This window comes from Phoxinus phoxinus (genome assembly GCF_949152265.1).
Source record: "Phoxinus phoxinus genome assembly, chromosome: 14".
NCBI lineage: Eukaryota > Metazoa > Chordata > Actinopteri > Cypriniformes > Leuciscidae > Phoxinus > Phoxinus phoxinus.
Window position 1 is genome coordinate 13,843,253 of NC_136889.1, and position 25,021 is coordinate 13,868,273.

The 25,021-nt window shown below is 38.1% G+C and overlaps 3 protein-coding genes across 3 annotated transcripts; 2 read left to right on the forward strand and 1 right to left on the reverse strand.

The window, feature by feature from the left end:
• Positions 1-391: 391 nt before the first annotated feature.
• On the reverse strand, positions 392-2,799 carry znf511 (zinc finger protein 511). Its single transcript, XM_079635556.1, has 6 exons — positions 2,535-2,799; positions 2,272-2,345; positions 1,723-1,924; positions 990-1,114; positions 647-829; positions 392-539 (listed from the first exon to the last, which is right to left on the reverse strand). The coding sequence occupies exons 1-6, from the start codon at positions 2,730-2,732 to the stop codon at positions 473-475; spliced, it is 849 nt and encodes a 282-aa protein (XP_079491682.1). The 5' UTR covers positions 2,733-2,799; the 3' UTR covers positions 392-472.
• Positions 2,800-4,434: 1,635 nt separating this feature from the next.
• adam8a (ADAM metallopeptidase domain 8a) lies at positions 4,435-13,046 on the forward strand. The gene is made up of 25 exons (XM_079634955.1): positions 4,435-4,572; positions 4,691-4,803; positions 4,912-4,985; positions 5,085-5,163; positions 5,261-5,337; positions 5,568-5,751; positions 5,903-5,968; positions 6,056-6,124; positions 6,238-6,407; positions 6,584-6,665; positions 6,786-6,919; positions 7,031-7,208; positions 7,825-7,914; positions 8,016-8,211; positions 8,333-8,396; positions 8,493-8,661; positions 8,761-8,838; positions 9,118-9,187; positions 9,297-9,411; positions 9,521-9,704; positions 9,842-9,877; positions 9,973-10,029; positions 11,806-11,877; positions 11,988-12,062; positions 12,216-13,046. Exons 1-25 carry the CDS (start codon positions 4,521-4,523, stop codon positions 12,258-12,260), a joined length of 2,529 nt encoding a protein of 842 aa, XP_079491081.1. The 5' UTR covers positions 4,435-4,520; the 3' UTR covers positions 12,261-13,046.
• Positions 13,047-13,139: 93 nt separating this feature from the next.
• spef1 (sperm flagellar 1) lies at positions 13,140-24,630 on the forward strand. The gene is made up of 7 exons (XM_079634448.1): positions 13,140-13,317; positions 13,508-13,619; positions 17,367-17,517; positions 17,623-17,665; positions 21,791-21,863; positions 21,971-22,067; positions 23,918-24,630. The coding sequence occupies exons 1-7, from the start codon at positions 13,203-13,205 to the stop codon at positions 23,996-23,998; spliced, it is 672 nt and encodes a 223-aa protein (XP_079490574.1). The 5' UTR covers positions 13,140-13,202; the 3' UTR covers positions 23,999-24,630.
• The last annotated feature ends 391 nt before the right edge of the window (positions 24,631-25,021 follow it).

A 25,021-nucleotide genomic window follows, 5' to 3' on the forward strand; every position in this document is an offset into this window, starting at 1 on the left:
AAAGATTCATAGCCTACATTCCAAGTAGCCTACTAGTCCTTCAGATAACCTTTTTATAGTGCTACAAAATCCAAATCCCAGTCAAACCCATTCGAGAACTCACATTCCTTCCTTTGCATCTCAAGTTTATAACTGGTCTTATGTGAGTTCCACGTATTTGTGTCTGAAGCATCAAGCGAGAGAGCAAATCAGTGTGCTCTCGTTAAAAGCATCTTTAGATCTCGAAGCACATAGCCTACACTTAATGGAATACATAAAAATATGTATTTAAATTACTCAATGTGTGAAAATATTTTAAGATATTCTGCTTGACATTTGACTTAAATTTCTTGCCACAACCGCCTAAGTTTTGGATCTGATTAATAATAAAGAGAGAAGACACCTTTTTAAAGATTGCTTTTACAAGTTTTATTACAAAAATGCCGCTCTCGACAAATTACTGCAGTTGTTTGCATTGAATAAAAGCTTTGGCCTACTTCTTCTTTCTTCCTCTGAAGCCTCTGACTGAGCCTTGACCGAAGCAAATGGATGATGGAACTCTGGAGGAAAGATAATAATCAACACAGATAGTTCTGATCACTGAGTCTACAGGGTAACGAAACTTAATCAAGTATTTATATGAATCCATGACCATGAATTCACTCACTTGTATGAATATTGTGGCTTTAGATTAGCTGCATGCATTGGTCCGGTTTCTGCAGTCTTAAGGCTTTTTGGATCTGGGGTCAGAGAGATGTCCATGGACTCAAAGCTCTCTTGTTGTATAGTTGCTGTTTCAGAAACCTCCATATGTGCATCCTTCAGTTGCTGAGTCTTTTTTTCTCGTATTCTGTTGATTTGCGTATTAAGATAAATAAATAAAAATACATTCTAAAATGATTTTAAAAAGTAATTGTATGAGGCACTGAAATGACTGAGTTGACTTGATAGGATTGCAAAAGTAGAATATCTAAATTGTCCATAATTTACAATCAGTATTAATTTCAAACCTTCCACTCTTCTTTGATTTGTCAAATCTGAAGTCTGCTGGATAGCTATGCGTTCTGATAAGATGATCTTTCCTTTCTTTGGTTGTTTTGAATTTCAATCCACATCCATCAACCAAGCACTCATACTGAAAAGCAATATTAACAGAACACAATCAGCAAATCTAAATGATATTTGTTTGTTCAAAGAGAGTGTATGTATGGGGAGGAGGAAAAGTGTACTCATATTTTCTTCCACAAATGTTATTTCTTGTCCCTTTAAAATCGGTTTCAAGTCAATGAAACGCGCACTGACTCTAATGTAACCTGCTGTTGAAACCAGTAGGTGGCAGCATTTCATAAACATTTTAATTACGGTAATGGTTACTAGTACTTTTCTCTGTGTAAATGTAGTATGAATGTCAATTATTTTAAAAATATGTAGTATTTCCAGTGAGAGAGTAATATAAAACCAGAAAATGGATTTGTATTTAGTATGCACTACAAAGAAATTATGTAACATCCAATTATTATTTTTACAGTAGATTTTCTTATCTGGTAGATACATACTCCCAAAGAATTCATGCAAGATTGCCTGCGATCAATGACACTTCTCATCAACTTCATCAAAGTGGTAAATAAAACTATATCTAACATGCATATAGTCTGTCTGTGACATGCCACATAACCATAGCACTTCATACAACAACATCCATCACTCAGTACAGTACTATGACCTATCTGGTGGTACTATTACCATGCATTGTTTCTCCGCCATGACCTGGAAGAGCGAGTCATGCCACTCCAAGATGTGTATCTCCAGCAGTCGGTTTGATGGAAATGAGCGCTTGCAGTTGGAGCATACATTTCGATGCAATGAATTGTAGTGGTGTTCATACCCTTCCAATGTGTCAAATAACTGTTTGCATCCAGCTATGTGACATCTGAACTCAGATACACTGGGAAGAGGTTTGAGATATTAGTGATACATTTATCAAGGCAAGAGGATGTTCATCGTCCATCACTTAATGATAGTACTAATAATATTAATAGTAATCTAGAACGTCACATAATGACAGCAACAGAGAAAGAATCACATCCAGCTGAACTAGAATAAATATACAAGGACATTTTAAGAGCTGAACAACTGAGGTTCTTTATAGACACATGATAATTATTTAATAGCTTTAACAATTATGAGGCATTTATGATCTCAATAAGATCTACCAAATATTATTATGACTATTAATGATTTGTTAAGTCATTTGCATAACTACAAAGCAATATCAATGGTGATATTACTCACGTTGGAGGTTGTTCGTCATATACAATAGCCGTCACGACATCTCGTAGGTACATGTGCCTGTGTATGTCGCCATCCTGATGAAGAAACATGAGATCGGAATATTGGTAAATATCATCACCATGTGGTCATGTAGTTTCTACTTTGACACTCTTAGGTTAAGTCACATATTGAGAGAAAAGCATGCCGGTGTTGATATAATGGCAGTAGGATTTAATTTTTTGGGGAAATGTAAAATTCTTGTCGACCAAATCGAATCTACCAACCTCAAAAAATTCATCTTCTACAGCAATGCGAACTCTTTGAGGTCTGAATCCAAAAGGTGAAACAACAGTTTCATCCCTTCTTTCTTCTTGTTGTAAATCAAGACACGCGTATTTTCTATATTCAATCAGCGGTATCTTATCTGCAAGAATGGTTGGTGTTACAGACCCCAACAGTTCAATTAATTCGGGTTGCAGCATTATGTCAACATACTCCGTGTATACGCCGCCATGCGATTCCGTGTCATCATCGCCCTTTCAAAATAAAAGCCTGTTGATGACGCAGGGAGTGTACGATTTAATGAGAAATTTGTCATTTTATTTTCATACAAAACCAGTGTAGCCTACTTTAATAATTAAAAAAAGTCTGATAGTCGGTTTATAGTCGGATATTCAGTTTATAGTCTAATACTGATAAACAATACCTGCTGAACACCTAAGCAGAAAAAAGATGAGAGAACAACTGCACCTGCAGAAAATATCCACAAGATGTCAGTAGAGTAATTCTTGTTATGCTGTTCATCCATCATTTTCCAAACGGCTTGTCCAATAAGATCGCTGGGATACTGGATGCTCCCATCATTTGGATAAAATATTACTGACAACAAATTAACTAATTGAAATTATATTTATATATTATATTTGTTGTTTTTATAATAGCACATATGATACATTTTAACTACTAGCCTACTATTCAGGCCAAGTGTTCTGATTATAAAAAGAAAACACTTGGCCAATGACATTTCTTTAGTGTCCTTGACTTTTTTTTAATGACCTTGAATTTTACTTTCTGTCCCAACTAAAGACTTTTGCAATATCCTTTTTGTAATAACGAACCCATCCTTAATGACATCATCCTTCAGGAGATGACAAAATCTCATCTCAACACATTAAGGGTAATGAATGGCTATGCTCTTCTTAATTTTGTAATTTAATCTGAATATCAGCATTTGTAATATTTAGTCAGTGGAAACAGTTCTGAGGTTAATTGGTCTAATTATGTGTCTCTGGATAACAGTGATATGTGACATTGTATTACCTTGAATATCGTAGTTTTTTTTATAGTCTAGGCTACTTGATATTGAGGAATTTGTGGACACATTAAGGTTTTTAGATATATGGAGTAAAAAATATTGTTTTTATTTTGGAGTGAAAATATCAAATTAGACCCTTGGGGTAAGCCCCCAGAATTGGCACAGAAGCCATTAAGAAACATAATTTTAAATAGAATATAATATTTTATGTTAATGACACAAATATATGTGTATTAATAAGCAAAATATCAAAAGTAATACATTATTATGTTTCATTCTTTACGTAACAAACACTTAATTAACACTTGATACACTTAATATTCAACAATGATTTGACTACACAATTGGATGAGAACTTAACTGAGCTGGACGATGACAACACTGTTTTCTGCAGAACTGCTTTCGGCTGAATAATGACACAATTTTCTATAAGAGCAGCAACCGAACTGAACTCTGTTTGCATCATTGAATCATTTTCCGGTTATCACTATAAAGCTGCTGAAACAATCTGTAGCCTAGCCTATTCTATAAAGTGCTAACCTGTATAAAAGTGACTTAACATTCTGTTTAGAATATAGTTATTTGTTTTGACAGTGTATGCTATTACCAATCAAATTATTTGCTATTTAAGTGATCTAAAACCCTCAGAAAGTTTTCACAATTCATTCCAGTTATGGAGTTGAAAAGATTGATGAACTACAAAAATCTACCAAATTAGTAGTCTGGGTGGGTGGTAGCCTATACCTAGCCGGATTTCTTTTTTCTTTTCTTTTTTTACACAAACACTTACACATTTACTGGGCCGTGACTCATTAGTGACTAGCTGTGACCGGATAAGGAGGTCGTAATGTTTATGCAAATTTACCGGATAACCGAGGCGGAGCATTAACTTTAAGGATGAGTTCCCACAGCAGCCCACCACGAGTCCCCGAGCAAGTCCACAGGACAGTGAACCATGCGATACACTGGAATATTTATATCACTGCTTTCTTTTGTTTACACATGGGGTGAGAGCGCACAGCATTATGAGGATTATTTTACAACACGAATCATGTCACATCGCGTGATGTGTTTTTAACTTACTGATTACACATACTGATGATTTATGTATTGACTGTGCTTTAGAGAATCTTGAGGCAGCGAATCCAGCTTTACCTCATGTGATGCGCTATGATGTGGTGCAACTCCGACCCCGGGCACTGAAAGAGCGCGTGAGAAGGAGCGCCTCTTCTCTCAAGGTTCGATCTTTTTCAGACTATTTTTGAAAATCTGAAATATCATATTTACATCTCTTGGGAATGCTTGATTCGACTTTTATTCATGCATGTTTGCTTTCACCTCTTTAGAGATATCCTGAACAACTTGAATATGATTTGGCTGTAGATGGGAGGAACTTAACAATGTCTTTGCACAGAAATAGGTGAGAATGTGACAATATTACAACAGCTTATGCTCTAAACAATATGTAGAGGAGGTCTTGTATTCACAATCAGCCGAATTCAATTTCTTTTTTTCACAGGGAGCTTTTAGGAAAACATTACACCATGTCACATTATACCGAAGATGGAATTTCAGAGACAAAATCTTCCGACAATATTGTATGTTCAAAAAGTAACAGCTTCTTTCTGTCTGACATAGTATGTGAATATTGCTGCTTAATATCACATTGTATTCTGTTTTTTTTTTTCACTTCAGGATCACTGCTACTATCAGGGACACATCCAGGATCTTGAAGACTCTTCAGTCAGTGTTGGACTTTGCTCTGGAATGGAGTAAGGATAATGTTAATTTTAAGCAACTTTTGTTAATTATAAAGTTGAATGAATATTAAAAACATTGAAATAAATATATTATATGATTTAAAAAAGGGGGATTTTGCCTGTAATAAGTTGCTTTGAATAACATTGTCTAGTGTAAATAACTACATGTGTACTAAATGTACAATTTCGGCACATAATACATTTCGCCCTCTTTAAAATATTATATCTTCTTTATTTTGTAGAGGGTTTCTGAGGGTGAACAATCAAGTTTACTTGATTGAGCCCCTAGAAGAGTCTTTGGATGGGGACCATGCTATTTACAAGCAAGAGCATTTAAGGACCAAGCAAGGGACCTTTGGATACATTAATGACACAGTCTATAACCTTGGCCCAAAGTCTAGCGGGCTGCATAAAGGCAAATATATGGTAATAAAATTATAATGATCTCTTGTTGAAATCTGATTAATATTAGACTAGCTCCTTATTTTATTATTATGCAGAATATTTAATTTTGTCTATTTATAACGGATTTACTATTAAAAGTGTTATGACGATGACTTTTTTAACTGTCCTTCAGAAAAACAAAGCCCCCAGTGGAGGACAGCGAATCATTGAGATGGTTTTGGTCGTTGATCATACGGAGGTATGAATGTGGTTTAAAGGAAGAAATATCTTGATTACTAATGTGTTGTGTTCATATTGTTCAAATATATCAATACATTTTCTTCAGTACAAGAAATTTGGGAGTTTTAAGAAAATTGAAGCAAGAATGATGTTGGTTGCAAATCACGTAGACAAGGTATCAAAAATCGTTGGTTATTATTAAATTATTAATTATTAAATAATAGGTTTTGCATGGTATGGTTTTTAAAGTAATAATTATTGAATGAACACAACTTTTTTCACTTTCAGCTTTACCGACCGTTGAACATACGTGTCATGTTGGTCGGACTTGAAGTTTGGACTCAAAGAGACTTGATTGATGTCAGCAATATACCAAATCTTACTCTGGAACGTTTTTTACAATGGCGTCAGGATAGCCTGCTCAAAAGAAAGAAGCATGACAATGCCCATTTTATTACGTGAGTCACTGACTGCTCAGTTTCTGTGCTGGGAATGACACATTTGTACTCACACTGAACACTGTTCCCTTTAAAATGTGTCTCACCACAAGCTTTAAACATCTATTTTTATTTAGTAATAGAAAAACAGGCGCCTTGATGAAGGCCTCTTAAAAAATTCTCTGTTTTTTATTCAGTGGTGTAGATTTTGTTGGATCAACGGTTGGGTTGGCTACAATGTATGCTATGTGCTCTCTATCCTCCGGTGCTGTTAATGAGGTATATTTTGAGAATATGTTTATATATGTAAATCAATAGATTAAGAAGTGCTACATTTCTAATGTTTGAAATAAAGCTTTGGTTGTGGTAAATAACATAAGATATGTTTTCTTTGCAAAGGACTATAATAAAAATTGCATTGCAGTGGCTTCTACCGTTGCACATGAAATGGGACATAATCTGGGTATGTCACATGATAATCAAAACTGTGGATGCTCCTCTAACAACGGCTGCATTATGGGAGAAACCATTGGGTGAGGCTGATTGTAAATGCATACATTTATACAATGGCTGAAGATATAAGCAACTGCAGTTTGACTCTTGCTCAGTCAGAACCTTCATTTTCTTTCATATTCTTCCAACAGGTATATTTACCCTGATATCTTCAGTACTTGCAGTCAATCATCCTTGAGGACATTTTTGCAGAACTATGACAGCAGATGTCTACTAGACGTCCCGAATGAGGGTGAACTATATGGAGGCCCAGTTTGTGGAAATGCTTTTGTTGAAAAAGGCGAAGAATGTGACTGCGGAACTGTTGAGGTTTGACATGTTGCTTTTGAAATTTTCCAGATGTGTCAACTCAGTTTCTCAGTAACAGCATAACATCACTAAAATAGAAGTGTGTATTTGAGTAGCCTATACTATATATACACTATTGTTCAAAAGTATGAGGTCGGTAAGAATTTTTTAACGTTTTTTACATTTTTAAATGTTTTATTGAATACAGTAAAAACAAACAGTAATATTGTGAAATATTATTACAGTTTAAAATAAAGGTTTTCTATTTTGATATATTTTTTAAAATGTAATTTATTCCTGTGATGGGAAAGCTGAATTTTCAGCATCATTAATCCAGTCTTCAGTGTCACATGATCCTTCAGAAAATGCTGATTTGCTGCTCAAGAAACATTTTATTTTTTATCAATGTTGCTGCTTAATATTTGTGTGGATGCCATGATACATATTTTAAGGATTATTTGATGAGTTGAAAGTTCAAAAGAACAGCATTATATCTTTATTGGGATCTTTACTGTTACGTTTGATCAATTTAACACGTTCTTGCTGAATAAAAGTATACATTTCTTTAAAAAACACCAAACAGTAGTGTATTCTGAAAAAAAATAAGTTTATCATTTTGTTGACCCAATGATTTTAGGAATGCAACAATCCATGCTGCAATGCCTCCACCTGTCGACTGACCGAAGGTGCCCATTGTGCACATGGAGATTGCTGCCACAATTGCCAGGTATCAGAAAAGCCGCCCACCGGGCTCCACAAGAAGACAATTGAAAATACATGTGAAAGTAGATTATTGCTTTAATTTCTGTCATTCATTCTCCCCTCTAGCTGAAACATTTAGATAGCCTGTGCAGAAAGAGCGCTCACGACTGTGATTTGGATGAGTACTGTACAGGAGAGTCGGCCTTCTGTCCTGAAGATGAGTATGCGATGAATGGACTCCCCTGCAATCATAATCAGGGCTACTGTTACAATGGAGAATGTCCAACACATAAGGAACACTGCAAGATGCTGTGGGGATCAGGTACTAGTCTCGCTGTAACATAAAAGTCTTACAACTTATATACTTATTCAACTTTTATATAGAAATTGATAAATAATGAATCAAATTAATTAATAAAAATCAATATCTTGTATATGTTTAGATGCTGAGGTGGATGCTGACTGCTTTGACCGTAATGTAATTGATCGAACCTCCAAGAGCATTGAGTAAGTGTAACTTAACTCTTCTTTGATGGATAAAGACCAAAAATAGTATACTGTGAATTGCTTTCTAATGACACAATGTTATTCTAAATCCTATAGGCACATGAAATGTGGGAAAATATACTGTTATGGGGGTAATGATTACCCCATAACCTTAAATAAATATGTAAGTACTATACAATCAAAAACCTGCTCCATGGTTGTAGATCCCTCGCCCACAGAAGACTTAGGGATGGTTCCAGCAGGCACCAAATGTGGCACTAATAAGGCAAGTAAATAATGTCCAGTATTTTGCCTTACACAGAATACAAAGTGTACAAAACCTTTAGTTATTTTTTCTTTTTTAAAAATGTTTTCCAATCAACAGGTGTGTTACACCAGCCTGTGTCAAGACATCAGTATATATGGCACTGAGAACTGCTCTGATAAATGCAACAATCATGGGGTGTGTGATTTCTTTTTCAGTTTTATATTATTTTACTATCTTTTTTTAGAAGAAAAGCATTAATGCAATGTTTGTCATGCTGTGATACTGTGATGTTGTGAAAATCCATTTTGTGCTCAAATGTGCTTAAAGTATAAGAATATTTTAATATATATATATATATATATATATATATATATATATATATATATATGCTATTACCTTTCATATTTGCTTTATAGACAGATCATTTTTAAAAGCATAAACATATGTAAACTTATTACTGACTTATATTTTAAGGTGTGTAACCATGAGAGGAAGTGTCACTGCGATCCAGGCTGGGCACCACCTTATTGTCATCTTCCAAAATGTAAACCGATTACATCCTTACCATAACTGTACAGTACTTCACGTAATTCAATTATTGTCCATGCAATACTAACTCTGTGTAATTCTCAAATGTGTGTTTTGATTTACAGTAAGAAAAGCTGTGATAATTGGTGTGTCTGCATCTGTAGTCGTCCTTGGACTGATCATTGCTATTGGAGCACTGGTGTGTCACAGGAACAAAATAACAGAATTTAGAAAGAAAAGGTAGGATCTGTTACCTAACTGTCAATAATGAACTTTCAATTGTTATCATTTCGGTAAAAGTATTATACTATTAAAGAAGGACATTCTATTTTAAATTATCTTCTAAAAGGTCTTTGAAGGACATCCACACTTCCTCAGGCCAGTGCAATCCGGCATTCCAACCAGGAAGTGCAAAGAACAGCCCCAGATGTGCAAAGCCACGTATCAGTCAACCAACTTTCCTTGACTCATCCACTACTCTGGCCTGCAAACCTCTCTATTCTCCGGCTACACCCTGGAGACCAGCACCATTGGTAAAATCATTAATTTAGCCCTGAAACTAGCTGTTTTTCAATTTGCTATTTGTGTTTCACATTAAAAGTGCATTTTAGGATGAAGGAACTTCTGAATATATACTGAATTCCTATCACTTATGTCTCACTATGCACAGCCTCCAAAGGATGCACCACAAACTAGGAAAGAACAGGTAGTTAATCTTATCAAAAAAAATACTGTGTAATTATTCTTGACTAAAAACTATAAACACGTGGAAAACTATAATATATGTCCATATTCAATTAGATTGTGAAACCCTCTGCCCCACCTCCTGGCATTTCCAGAAACATTTATCCTGCTCAGGTGAGTCCTAGAATATCTTGATATACACTCTTAAAAACAAAGGTTCCTCAAAGAGCCTTTCAGTCTTTCTAAAACGAACTGGGTTTTTTTTCATAGTGTGAAGAACATTTTAATAATCTAAAGGATCTATAAAGAACCCTTTGTTCAATGGAAAGATTCCATGAATGTTAAAGGTTGTTTATGGAATCATAGATGCCAATAATAACCTTTAATCTTAAGAGTGTACACTACCGTTCAAAAGCTTGGGGTCAGATTTTTAAAAAGAAAAAAAAAGATAAAAGATCTTTTATAAAAGATTTCTATTTCAAATAAAATATGTTCTTTTGAACTTTCTATTCCACAAAAATATTAAGCAACACAGCTGTTTTTAAAGGGGTCATATAATGCCATTTTTGTACAAATTAATATGATTCTTTAGGGTCTAAATGAAAAGTTTGTAATTAATCTTTAATTTAAAATTCTCATTAGTATTGTAAGAAAACAGTAATTTTACCTGGTCAAAAACAGCTTTTTTTAGCACGCCATTTAAGTGCATGTGTCTTTAAATGATAATGAGCGTTGCTCACCCCGCCCCTCTGTTCTGTGGGGCATTTTGACACAACACACGTGGAGTGTTGCCTTGACAACAGTTGAGGGTATATTTTGGAGAAAGAATGGCAGCGGGAGTCTCTGAGGACACATATGTGCAACCGTATCAATTTGAACCGGAGTCGGATCCAGAACAAGATGACGGCCCGAAGAAGTTCGACAATTAAGGCTCGAACAAGGCGTTTCTGAATGGTTGGTTAACGTAATGTCACTTTGATCTATCTGGCTATTAATAGTTGGTACCGATTCTTTTTTCAGGAGCAGCTTCTTAGCAAAACCCTCGTTTATAAAGCAGTCTGGTGAGAAATGATTCACGCATGAAAACATGAAAACATTGACGTCGACGTTGATTCCCTTCGAAAACAAAACTCAGCCACTGCGTCTTCAGCGGTTCGGATTTAGGAACATCAAAATGACTGCTGTGTTCGTTATTACACCCAAGAGCAGAACACCACAATCGCTTAGACGCCATTCTGCTCCAGCGTATCAACAATGGCGGACTATGATGACAGCTCGCTCAGGGCCGGTCTGTGTTGAAACGCTGCTGTCAATTAACAATCGTGGGAGGGGCGTCCGACCGTGTGACGTCACACGGACAGACAGCTCGATTTGAGACAGGGGAAAACATATAAGGAGATTAAAAAACAAAACTGGATGGATTTTTATCATTATATGATGGTTGTGTACAGGCACTGCCAACACACATTTCAGTACAATCAACTTGTAAAAGTGCATGTACCATTATATGACCCCTGATAAAAAGAAGAAATGTTTATTTGGCACCAAATCAGCATATTAGAATGATTTCTGAAGGATCATGTGACACTGAAGACTGGAGTAATGATGCTGAAAATTCAGCTTTGCCATCACAGGAATAAATTAAAATTTTAAACATATTAAAAATAGAAAACAGATATTTTAAATTGGAATAATATTTCACAGTGTTACTGTTTTTGCTGTATTTTGATCAGATCAAATGTAGCCTTGGTGAGCATAAGAGACTTCTTTCAAAAATTTCACAAATAAGTTGACCCCAAACTTTTGAACGGTAGTGTATTAAGTATAATTGTCAGTTCAATGTTGGTTGCTCATTGCAGAGGTGACAGAGATTACTTGGAAAATACAGTTTGTCTATGTGAGGCTAAAGAGCATTATGTCATTTCCTGTCATGTCTAAATTTTGTTTCAGGAAAAAACTCTACTGCCACCACCTAAACCACTTCCTCCATCAAGACCGTTACCGCCACTGGTGTCTAAACCTGTAAGAAAATATTTTTTCATCATGACTGATTTAACAGAAAGGATCCAACCCTACTAACATACTGTAAATACCACCCAATAATATTATCCCTTCTTTGTTTGAACTGATAGGTGACGAAGTCAAAACAGCCTCCAGTGCCTCCAGTGAAACCTACTGGGATGCAGCCAGTATTCACTCCACCTCGGGTACAATTTTACATTTAGCTGTTCACTTATAAACTATAAAAGCATTTTCATTTGTCTCAAAATTGCGTATACCGGTACTCATTTTTCAAGCTGCTTGACAGTTCAGTTGTGTAAATAAGTGTCAGTGTTTTGAAAGCTCTTTTACATTCACAGGTAATCCAGAAAGTTGCACTAAAACCTCCTGCCAGGCCCAGATGATTTGGAACAGTATTAGTTACCATGAATCACTGGGAGTTTCAGAAGAAGAAGTCTACGAGCTGAACAATGCTCATCTTTCTTTGTGGTATTGCTCTGAATAACAAGATAAAGTTAAGGATGGTAAAACAGAATAAAGCATTTGCACTCTAGGAATCACCTGTGTTACACTTTTGGTACAACTTGTTTGTAATTTATTTCCTTTTTTTTTGTACTTTGGCTGTCTTTGCTGTTTATTTATTTTATATTTTAATTTTAAAGAGTGTTATGTGCAGCTGTTTACAGTCAGTTCAGTTTGTATCTCCCTGTAAGTCTACATCACAGTGCCTCTTAAGTGGGAGAGCAAAGAGTCTCTCATACAGCATGTTTTTCAAAACACACTTTTTCTGCAATGTATTATGGTGTGTTCATTCTTGTTACTGCAACTCTATTTTATGTATTTTATTTTTTCCATACTCTCTTTTTATTTGGACATTTGAAACTAAAAGAGGCGTCCTGCAAAGTGGCTGGTGCCATTTCTCAAACATAATCCGTCCTGGCTTTAGTGATTATCTTATGTTCAGACTGTGTCTTATTTATAAGTTTCTTCTTACTTTTTTTTTTTTGTGTGTGTGTGTGTGTGATCTTGAGTTTTTTGCAATTAATATTGCAATTTTATTAATTAATTTGTTTTTTGCCTACTTTTTATTATTCAAACTTGCAATGATCTCAGCTGGTCTGATTTTGCTTTTTAATGAGAGAATGTACTGTTTTTACATTTGTTTACTATAATAAAGTTTTTCTAATTTCTTTTTTATCCGTTTTAGTTTATTTCCACATTATTGTGAATCGCTTCTCACGTGTAACGACATGACCTACTGCGTCCTGTAGTTTAGTTGCCTAGTAACGATTCAAACAATAATACGCGTTGCTCAGTTTCGGGCTTTAAAAGGCTTATTTCAAATTATGGATGGGCCTATACAATTAGACGAAGAAACTTTGCAATACCTCTACGCGTGGATAGACAAGATACCGCTCTCCAGAACCAAACGGAATATATCAAGAGATTTTAGCGACGGAGGTATTCAAGAAAAAAATAAAAACCAAGAGATAATTAACGATTCATGTTTGTTGACATCGCATTTGAACAATGACTAGATCAAATTAATGCAATATTATTCTACTATTATATACTATCATCTAATTAACTGACTCTTTGACATTTTCTCAGTTCAATATTGTCTGAGTATTTTAATTGTTTCCATACGCAGTTATGGCTGCAGAAGTAGTGAAGCATTTCTTCCCTAAGCTGGTGGAGCTGCACAACTACACGCCCGCACATTCCACGCAACAGAAGCTGAGTAACTGGAGCACCCTGAACAGGCATGTATATTTATTTGTTCTCCACGCAGACAGTAATGCAAACAGCGCACTGCTTATCTGACCTCCGCGTGTCGCTTGCCACATTCCCCGGAGGATTGCAGGAATGTGACATTACACCTCAGCAATAACACTATTAACACTGGCTGGGTCTCCATAAGAGCTGCCTAACTAACAGGGCTCAACAGAGCGAGCATTTCACTCGCATTTGCGACTAAAAATAGATGTGTGCGAACTGTAAAATGCATTTAGATGCACGTGTGCCTCCTGGAAGGGTGATCCTCGTCTCCCCTCAAAGCCCTGTAAGTTCTCGTCCGTTCTCACGGGCAAGGCTTACAAAGCCTGTGGGCAAGCCTCTTCCTCCCTGCATGCCATGGCATTGCTGCAGGTCCACTAGGCCAAAGTTGGGCCAGGTTGGGCTCTTCGGCGACGTGGTGGAGAACTTCGCCCAACAGTTCTCCGCCGCCCAGAAGCAGACGGAGGCGATCCGGCACATCCTGCCCCAGTGGTCTGCTGCTGCCTCCACCCGTCCACCGGTGGCAGATCAATCTCCCTGCCGCTGCCTCCGCTCCTGCTAGGCCACAGCAGCAGCCTTCACGCAGGTCTCAGCGTGGAGCTGCCCAGCCCATCTCAGGCGCTGCCAGGCCAGGTGGCAAGTGCAAACACAAGCGGGCCACCCAGGGATGGAAGAACGCACCCACAGCACCCACATTTTCAAAGAAAGAGCAAATTCCTCTGTTCCTGGGTCCCAAGAGAGCCAGACTTGCAAAGCCTTGCCATCCTCAGCCCCCTTTTGTATCGCCAGCCGACAGCCAGGTGCGGTTCAAGGACCCAATTACGCCTTCTCACGGCACGCACCCCCTGCCGACCTGTGGAGACAGGTAAGTGGAGGCTGCCATTTTTTCCATGAGAGAGTGTGGTGTATCGTATCCTCAACTATCTCGACGTAGTTCAGATACTAGCTCAGCAATGTTTCCCCTAGATTTTTTTCCAGCAGCGGTGCTGTTACGTGCCGGAGGTTGTTACCAAGCCGCGCGCGGGGGGGGGGGGTCCAGGGCTTCTGGCAAGTTTTGTGGATAGAAATGAACATTTTGAGATGACAAATATGACATACCATCAACAGATTCAAGGCCTGCTTGTTTGTTTTAAACCCAAATAAGTTTCTTTCTTCTGTTGAAAATAAAAGTTATTTGAAAGAATCTGGGTAACCAAACAGTTGATGTACCCCAGTGACTTCCATAGTATATATTTGTTCTACTATGGAAGTCAATGGGGACCAGCAACTACTTGGTTAGCCACATTCTTCAGAATATCTTCTTTTGTGTTCAGCACAAGAAAGAAATTAATACAGGTTTGGAACAACATTAGAGTGAGTAAATAATGACAGAAATTTTACATTTAACAAGCAGATTTTCTCTACATTTTCTGTTTTCTTTCACTTTAGACATATTATGTACGTCACAGGCTAGATCGATGGGGCTATACTTCAGTGGCAGCAACCATACAGCTTTCTCTCTCTCTCTCTTTCTCTCTCTCTCTCTCTCTCTCTCTCTCTCTCTGTCTCTCTCTCTCTCTCTCTCTCTCTCTCTGTCTCTCTCTCTCTCTCTCTCTCTCTCTCTCTCTCTCTCTCTCTCTCTCTCTCTCTCTCTGAAAGGAATGGCTACTGTTCTCTGCTTTTCAACAAATCATTTGCACACACATTTCTGTCATTTTTCTATCTGAAGCTATTGCCTGCAACGTTGTAAGCTCCGGTCTCTGTGTTTAGCATGAAAGCTCACGTGATTGCCGCCGGCTTTGTGATACAACTCGTGCAGGACAGTCGTGCCGTGTACCAGCTGCTTTGACACTATTATCAGTTTAACTGACTCGTAACGTGTGCAATATCTCACGACCCCCCGAGTGTCCGAACATTGTATTACATAATTATTTTGGTATGATGAACATTCATCCACCAGTGTGGCGGATAACCTCTTGAGATTTACTTGCCAAACGGAAAATCTACCCGCATTTGGCGCTTGGCGGGTGTTAATTTCGGACCCTGTGCGTGAGGAGACTGAATCCTCTATACCCTCTTGGGACTTATCTCTGGTGCTGACGGCACTGCAGAGACCTCCCTTTGAGCCATTATAGGCAGCAGAGTTAAAAGTCCTGTCTATAAAAACAGTTTTCCTGCCTGCTTTGGCTTCTATCAAGAGGGTAGGGGACCTGCACGCATTTTCGGTCGACAAATCGTGCCTGGAATTCAGGCCGGCCAACTCTCATGTAATCCTGAGACCCCGGCCTGGATATGTGTCCAAGGTTCCTACCACTCCCTTTCGGGACCAGGTGGTAAACCTGCAAGCGCTGCCCCTGAAGGAGGCAGACCCAGCACTGGCTTTTCTCTGTTCCGTCCGCGCTCTGCGCCTGTACGTGGTCAGAACGCAAACCCTCAGGACCTCAGACCAGCTCTTCATCTGTTACGGAGGCCAACAGAAGGGAAAGGCTGTCTCCAAACAGAGGTTGGCCCACTGGATAGTGGATCCCACCATCTTGGCGTATCAATCCCAAGTAGCACCATGCCCCCCCCGGGTTGTGAGCCCACTCCACTTGGAGTGTAGCTTCTTCCTAGGCTCTGGCACAGTGTGTCTCGCTGACAGATATTTGTAGAGCTGCGGGCTGGGCGACACCAAACACATTTGCTAGATTTTATAGCCTACATGTCGAGCCGGTACCTTCCTGTGTGCTCTCTTCGCATAGAAGCCAGTCAACACCATAAGCCCTGCTCGAAGTGTCAGCTTGCTGCGCCATTCCCCTCCTATGGACTGGATATGTGCGCCATTCTTGCTCCACTAGAGTTCCTCTTAGCCGAACCCTGTTGAGTTCCTCCACACCCCTCGGCAACAGACGTGGCGGAGCGTCCGATGCCAGGCCTAACACTCATATGCATTGGTGGAACCTGTGCTAGGCTGGGTCCCATGTGTTGTGATCCCTACGGCGATCCCATATGTGCATTCTTCCACGGTACGGCTCCCTGCGGCGAGCCCGTGTCTTTCCCTTGGCAGAGCCTGTTCTGCCGTCTCTGACTGGTGTTATCTCCCCCATGCTATAGGCTGGAGTCACCTCACTGACATTCCATATGTTGTACTGCCCGGAAACGCCCAGTCCATATGTGTAACCTCCACATGATACCTCCCTACGGGCAGGATGTGGCTTCCGCTGCATCTCCCTTTCCACTGAAAGGGCACGCTTTCCCAGTGTTATCCAAGTCTGCCTGAGTGGGTCATGCGGAACAGCAGTGGACTTCCCTGGCCTAAGCCCTGTCCATCACCTCCTCAATAAATGTGGGGGGATCAGGAGGCTTTCGCTAGGCACTGGAAGGTGGCAGCACTAAGTGGCGTTTTAATTGGGATCCCAATCAGTACGGTACGTCCGACTACGTCGAACGTGACCGAACTGAAAGGGAACATCTCGGTTACGTAGTACCGTCGCCACTATTGATGGACCACAGCTGACTCCGGGCTCCGCTCGGCTCCTCAGCAAAAAAACAAATGGTGCGTGCATCCGCTTCTGAGTTTATACCCGCGCTGCATGGCAGAGTGCGAGATGCAAATCTCACACGCCAATGTACATTGGCTAGTTTTATCAATACTCGAAGACTCGTACCCTTCAGGGAACGAGGGTTACATATACGTAACCGAGACGTTTTACTACCAAGACATTCCTTATGTATAGAATTGAACAACACACGCCTGCATTATGTTCTCATTTCAGAAAAGTTTTCTGCAAGCTGAACTTTCAAATACATGAGGACTTGCTGAAGAAAATTGTGGTCAGCAAACCAGGCTACATTGAACCAGTCCTTTGCTCTCTAAAACAGAAGATAGAGGAAAAGAGTCCGGGAAAACAATTCGATAGTACAAAGGTGAGTCTGTGGGAACTTGTGTTGTCCATTATATTTGCATAATTCATTATTCTTTATAATGGTTGATTGAGCAGTATTTTAACCCTGTCTCATCCTTTTTCATAGGACTTGGAATATTACAGCACATCTCATGGACAGCTTAGACCAGGTAGATACTGTAAAACATGTTGCACAGAAACGGGACTTAAGGCCCTATTTTAACAATCTGAAACGCAAGTATCAAACGCAAAATGCAAGTAACTTTGTGGGCGGATCCCGGGCACTGTTGCTAGTATACCGGCGGGATAAATTACTCTTGCGCACGACACAAATCTAAAATGGGTTGGTCTGAAGTAGCTTCATTATTCATAGGTGTGGTTTGGGCGTAACGTGAAATAAACCAATCAGAGCGTCCTCTCACATTCCCTTTAACCCTTTGATGCACAACATGGGTCTAGAAAAGAAATTAATTTAATCATTCAGTATTCCAGATATTCCTCAATTAACTTGTTTTATATCATTACAAATCCTTGTTAAAATTCTTCCTTTCTTACTTTTCCAATAAAAATAGTTTTTGTGTCACTACCCTAATGCACAACATGGGTCTAAAATGACCCGTATTCACTCCCTATGTTATTGCAATTATGGCTGAGTGTTTCTATGCTGAATCTTTGAAAGAAATGTATTTTATCATTTATTAATCAATATTCATTAAATATCTGGTTTTTGATTTCCACAAATCATTATGTTTATTTTTCCTTTCTTACTTTATAAACTAACACAGTTTTTGTATTTATACATAAATTTTACACACATGGGTAAAAAATTACCCATATAGGAACCTTTGATATTTGTAAATAGCGGGAACATATTTACTGCAGAAAACTATTCACCTGCCACACATTTCACAACTCAACACGGCTGCTTTTGTATATTTCATGCATTTAAGTCTGATTTTATCATTTTTTTGTCACAGAAAATATTTGATATTCATGGAATATTCATGGAATTCATGGAAAAGATCATGGAATATTAAATGCTTAAATAAAGTGATGTCAAAAGATAAAACAAAAAAAAATGCCAAGCCATGCATGAAATAACAGGAAATGAATATGGATCTTTTTAGACCCATGTTGTGCATTAGAATGGGTTTGCATAGCTTGTGCATCAAAGGGTTAAGAGCAGGCGCGCTTGTTCCATGGCGGATTGCTATTATAACGGCGAATTTGCCTGGTGCACGCCAGGAGCGGTTCACAGCCGCGGAGACCGACGTTCACGTCAGGGCCGTAAAAGACAGAGAAGTGACATTGAATGGGGATGGGAGAAACCCACCCAAATTAGCTTCGGTTAAACAGGCATATAATAAATTGGGTAAATGTGTAAGCTAGATTGATGCCTATTTTTTTCACATCTTCATGGGCACAACAATGATTTCCCTCGTGTGTTAATATGTTTCCTTGTAATAATGTATGATTTGCAAAAATGAAAACTGCTGCGTCTGTTTAGATTAGAGAATCAAAGTGTATGCGCGTTGTTCACACGCTACATAATGGCCAAGCATGTGCCCTTAAAATAGCATATGAAGAACGCCACTGTCTTTAGACTAGGGTTTTCCTGGTCAGTGACAGAATTGTTTTCTGAAATTGCAAGATAGCACCATGGAACGTTAGCGCCGGAACACGCCTCCTCTTTTCGCTGATCCGCCCCCGGGAGCGCAAGTTCATTCCCTAACCGATGTGCGTCTGTGGAGGAAAAAGTCTGCTGTGCGCGGGTGCAAAATAGGAATGATACATGCGTCGGTGTACAAAGTCAATTGCGCTGGGTGCAAGATAGGGCCCTATAGCTTTTCAAGTTTTATATGCTACAGTAAGGCAATGAAGGTCATTTTGAAGAGATATGACATGAACAGGTTTTATCGTAGTTTTTGTCCAACTCCATTGACTTGTACCTCACAGCACATCCAATACAAGTCAATGGAGTTAGACAAAAACTTTTTTCCGGTGCACCTATGCAGCCATTGTGGAGGTGGGGGAAAGCGAAAGAAACCGAAAATTCTCGGGACAGCAGCATGTGTCCAAATTTTTATCTTAACCGTTCTATTTCATCAGAAACTATCTGAAAACAGGGCTTAAAGTGTAAAATACCGAACTTGTCCTTTAAGACTGTTTTTTATAAAACAGTCACTTCACAAATCACTACGTTTTAGTCATGTCATAATTTAGGCTACTCACCTTCATGTCGTTCCAAACCCATAAGACTTTGGTTCATCTTCAAAAAGTATTGTGAAAAGATATGATCACGTTATATGATGAAGATATTTAAATTATGCTTTTTTTTCTATACAATGATTGAAACTCACATAGTGCACATCACATTTGGTAAGCATGAAACCTCAAACGTGCGTGTGATGCACAAGAACCAATAAGGTTTGTTTCAGTGCACACACAATTACATCTGTTCATCAAATAAAGTGATTGTGTCTCTTCACAAGACTTGGATTGAACAACTCGATTTAAATGGACAAGTTGTACGGCGCATTTATGACCTTTTTGGATAGCCTATTACCTGGTCTTTCAATGGAGGGACAGGAATCTCTCAGGTTTCATTAAAAATATCTTAATTTGTGTTTTTGAGTCTTATGGATTTGGAACGACACTAGGGTGAGTAAATTACAGAATTGTTATTTTTGTGTGAACTATCCATTTCAGCTCAAGAAGGAAGCCGAAACCTTGTCTATACCTTTATAGAACATGACTCCCATAGATAAATGTGACGCAATGTGGCATGACCTCAATCACCACCCACCTAAATGTGTTAGTGGAAGTCAGTGGCCAGTGTTCCCACCCATATCAACTGTTTGCTGTGAAGGGAGGAAATGTGAACTGTAGACTTGTGTTTGCTGTTTCCGCTGCATATGAATTGTGATGATGATTTTGTATGCTAGTAAGAATATAGTCTAATTCCACTGTTTAATTAGCTCATCATTTGTCTAAACAGATCAAATCTAAACACTTGGAAATGTGTCATCATTGTGTTTTTAGGAAGTGTTCATAGATGAGCTGATTGTCACAATACTCAGTCCTTGCCTCAGTAACTGTAAACCAAACTTCCAAGATTAGCAAGTTAAGTGTAGCAAGTACCAAGGGGGTTATTTATGCCCTTTTATGTACAAAGAAGAGCAGTTTTCTTGAAAAAACAACTCAAGACTTCTTGAGATGCAAGTGTGTACTCAGGCCTTCTGCTTAGTTCAACCTAAAATTACATTTCTGTCATCATTTACTCAACTTCATGTCGTTCCAAACCTTTCTTCTGTGAAACATAAAAGAAAATATTTGAAGTATACCACTGAAAACCCACTAAAATACAATCTTCAATTGTGTTTCACAGAAATATTTTTTAAATATATTTTAATTAATAAGAATCCACAGATGTGTGTTTAGAAATAGGCCAAACGCTTTGCATGGTCTACTCTTGACATAACATGGAGAAGGGCCAGATCAACCCTCCATTTCCCACACCTCATCATCACGGCGTCTTAGTCATGACACCATCTGGTTTCAGGTCCTACTCCCTCTTTTCTTCATAGAAAAGGTTCTGCGTCCATCAGCTCCATTTACCAGATAGCCCTTATCACTTCCAACAGGCTCAACGCACTTGGCTAAAAGCACTTTTCATCTATAGCAAACTCAAGCCAACAGTAGTCTATTGAGTCTATTATGAGACCTGAAAGGCTAGATTGTTTCTGATATATCATTTTATCGAAGCGCAGACCTTTTCTGTTTAGGAAACGGGAGTCCTGTGCTTTTTACTTTTTTTATTATGTTTATAAGGTGAAGCACAGCTGGTGTTGATGATTCAAAGCTTAAAGCCAAATAAAACTACTGCTCCGTTGTTACAGTCTGGTGCCCCGTCAATGTGTCTTTTTGACCTTATTGTGTTTAATGGGTTCAAATGGAGTCTAATTAGTTTAGCCTTCCTGGCTAAGCAATTCTCATGAGCTTTAAAATCCTAAAGTATGGGGAGTACCAGTCATCTAGAGGAAATTGATGCAGGGTATCATGAGGATAAGGTCTCGGTGCCAGAATTTAGCCTGGAGGGATCCTGAAGCTGGTCTATGCCAAGAACCGGCACTTGAGTTTTAGGCTGTCGCCTACATTTGTACATCAAGACATGTTTACCAAACATGTTAGTTTCAAAACCAAAAATGTTTAAATGAAAATGTTTTTTTGTTGTATTGTTGTTGTTGTTTTTTGTACCACCTTATCCCTTTCTCTGTTTTTTCACATTTCTCCAGTGAATCATATGATGGTTTTTGAGAACACTCCAGCCACCAATCCAACCACTGTGATGAAAACAGGCAAAGTCAGGTATTGAGTGATGAGATTTCATTTAAATAGAACTTTCTGAGGTCTTTGATGTTGGCCTGTGAAAAAAGATATACATTTATAATGGACTTGTTGTAAATCTTGCCTAGTGCTGCTGCAGCCTTGGGACCAAATGCGGATCCATCTGTCCGTTTACTCTTGGAGAAAAAGGACCAAGACATTTTGACTTTACAGGAGACTGTTGAGGTAAGGTTTTGATGTTAAAATAACAACAACAAAATCCAACTTGATATGGAGAGATTTCCCATATAGTGTATACACCGTTGATCTCTGGCACTTTCAGCATTGCTTTGTTTGTCTGAGATTAGACATGTTTGCTCAACCAAAGGCATGAATATTAGGGTTTAGCTGCCTGTTTGTCTGCTGACCAAATATGGGGGGAAGGTTTAGGAATCCTGCATCGAAACAGTCATTATGTTTGCAATTTCGTTTTGTACCACTAGTAGTGTAGAAACCACACTCTGCACCTTCAGCAATCAATGAAAATTAAAATCTATTTTCAAAATGCATGTTATTGATCTTATTGTAAATGATTCATCCATTTACATTATATTTATTTATTCATTTTAACTTGGTAATTTTCAAATAAAAAATAACGTATTTCAATCTTCCAGTGAAATGATAAACTATGTCAATCATTTAGTCTTAAATTAAAGTCACATTCATCTGTGCAATGCCCACATTTCAAAGTTTAATCAACAACCATTAATATAACTATGTCACCGGCCTACATTTATAATTTTTCTGATAATCTGTTACACCAAAAAATCTATCAATACTTATGTTTCAACACAAATTTAATGTGCATAATTCATTTTAAAGGGGTCCTATTCTGCTGGCTGAGCTACACTAGAGAAGACAGTGTTGTCGCTGTGTCAAAGAGACGCTGTTTTTTCCACGTTTCCAAAACTCATTTGTTTGACCTTCCTAAGGCTGACAAACTTGTAGTTCAAATTTCTTTTAAACACTGTTTCTGAACATTATAACCCCAACGTTTTTAAGTGCGCAGCACATTTTACCGAAGACAGCTTCTAGAGACTAAGATAAAACAATGCAGGCTAAGCACAAAAGCTTCTTCTGAAATGGAGCAGTTTTCACTTTGTCGGGACAATCTGTTGTTTGTGGATCATGTTTGTGGATCATGATCTTGTAAGTATGTCTTATCATTTCTAGTTGCGTTTTCTATTAACAGTTCCAATTATAAGTTTTATGTTGGTGCTACGATGTAAACAAAGTGCAAAGCTTTGCCTCAGCTCGCCTGCTTGCTGTTATGCTAAGGGGCGTGACATTTCCCGAACGCGTGCTTCTCCGCTAAACGGTGCCAACACACTGGGACAGCCAACCGCACATTTAGTATTTCAGAAAAAAAAATTTTTTGAACAATCAAGCATGAAAGCATAGCACACCCCAAAAACAAAATCAAGACTTCGTAAAAGGGCCCCTTTAAATCTTTATTTCTTGCATGAGACCTACAGATATTCTTTAAAAATATTAAATCTTATGACTTGCAAATCCCAAAACCTAACTAAAAAGTTAGTTTCAGCACCTTTAGCATACAATGCCAGCTGGTGACAGATTCTTGTGTCGCAAAAGGAAATTTGTCCTTCCTGTGTTTTGTCAAGGGCTACAGGTCTCATGTACACTGACATGTTTCCTGTCACTGCTGTGGTAATGTGGTAAGAGATTGCAAGATTGTTAAATGAGTCACTGTGAGTTGAGCAGATGTGATATTTGTCATCTGACAATTAGTAAGACAATTTTTAGGCTTTGAGCAAAACATCCATTTCAAAACATTCATATTTGAAAATTGCAACTGTTTGCGTTTCAATTGAAAGAAAAAGAAATTCAGTAACTTTGTCCACCTTAAATCAACTTCTGCAGTCATTTGAAAAGTCATCAAAGTTTATATGGATGTAAATGATACATAATGATTTTGACATTACACTTGTTTGTTTGTTCTTTTGTGCCATTGGCTTTGCAGATCATAAACCTACAACCACTGTTGAATATCACCTAAATGTTCTACTTTCCTCCAGATTTTACAGATTAAAGTAAACCGATTGGAGAACCTTTTGCATCTTAAGGACCTACGCATTAAGGACTTGACAAAGCACTAAGGCACACAACTCATGATCTCTTTGTTGCTTTACTTTTCCAACATAAGGAAGTGCATACTATATGCATACTCAACACTCCTAGTAAACGTATAAAAAGCTGGTGTGTTGTCCATGTGGAATTATCTTTTTTTTCCATACCCGTTTCCTAACCTGTGGTCGTTGGCACACAGAAACACTGATGGCAAGCATCAGCAGTGACCATCTTCAGCAGTTTATGCTTCTGCAAATGAATGATTCACCAGTATCAGTATACTTTTTATTTTTAGGATTTACGTTGTATTTTTGTCCATCACCATTGATCGTGATAATCTTACAAAGCTTACTCTCAACAGTAAATACAGTGATAGTGGTTTTATTTAATGTGGAATTATTGAACATTATATTTAGTATATATAATTATTTTGATGTTATAATTGTGTGATTTTCAAAATCTTAATGATTTTCCATAGTATACCCAGTTTAATTATTTAATTTCTAAATTTGGTTTTACTGTATTTTGGAATTTTTTCTTATCATTTTACATTGTTTGTAAGACACCTGACTTCACAGTATTATTAGTCGTCATGTCATAAGACCGGTCTGCCATGTTTGTGGCTGTTGTTAGATGTCGAAATTAAAGTATTTGTAATGTTGATTATCGCGTTATTTTACATATGCATCTGCTTTTGTAAAATAGATCTTGTTTCTGCTTTTTTTTTTTTTTTTTTTTTTATCTGGTTTTGATTCAGAGATTCTGTGCTCTTTCAGAAGACGTGTAATATCGCTTCCCGGAAAGCCAGAAAATTCCGTCAATGGCAGGGAAACGTTTTCTTATAAATTAAGTCAATGGCAGGGAAAGAGTTAAAGTCCGCGTGAACCGGAAGTTGCAAACGACTTTTCTCAAGTGTTTTCTCAAGACGCATTTCCGAGTGAAAGGGAATATTGAAGAGAGGGCAGGGTTTTACTTTAGCGCTCCTCCTCTCCATCTCTCGGCCATAGCAGAGTAACGGTTCGAGGGGAGTGGTTAAGTGTTTTACCAACCCA

Excerpts from the sequence above, each read along its gene's own strand:
- adam8a (XM_079634955.1), top strand. The coding sequence starts at position 4,521 with ATGCGATACACTGGAATATTTATATCACTGCTTTCTTTTGTTTACACA. Across the intron at positions 7,209-7,824 it reads GTGACTGCGGAACTGTTGAG|GAATGCAACAATCCATGCTG; the intron begins GTTTGACATGTT and ends CAATGATTTTAG. Across the intron at positions 9,412-9,520 it reads ACAGAATTTAGAAAGAAAAG|GTCTTTGAAGGACATCCACA; the intron begins GTAGGATCTGTT and ends ATCTTCTAAAAG.
- spef1 (XM_079634448.1), top strand. The coding sequence starts at position 13,203 with ATGGATGGGCCTATACAATTAGACGAAGAAACTTTGCAATACCTCTAC. Across the intron at positions 17,666-21,790 it reads TCATGGACAGCTTAGACCAG|TGAATCATATGATGGTTTTT; the intron begins GTAGATACTGTA and ends ACATTTCTCCAG. Across the intron at positions 22,068-23,917 it reads CTTTACAGGAGACTGTTGAG|ATTTTACAGATTAAAGTAAA; the intron begins GTAAGGTTTTGA and ends ACTTTCCTCCAG.
- znf511 (XM_079635556.1), bottom strand. The coding sequence starts at position 2,732 with ATGCTGCAACCCGAATTAATTGAACTGTTGGGGTCTGTAACACCAACC. Across the intron at positions 830-989 it reads AAATCAAAGAAGAGTGGAAG|AATACGAGAAAAAAAGACTC; the intron begins GTTTGAAATTAA and ends GCAAATCAACAG. Across the intron at positions 540-646 it reads AAGCCACAATATTCATACAA|AGTTCCATCATCCATTTGCT; the intron begins GTGAGTGAATTC and ends TCTTTCCTCCAG.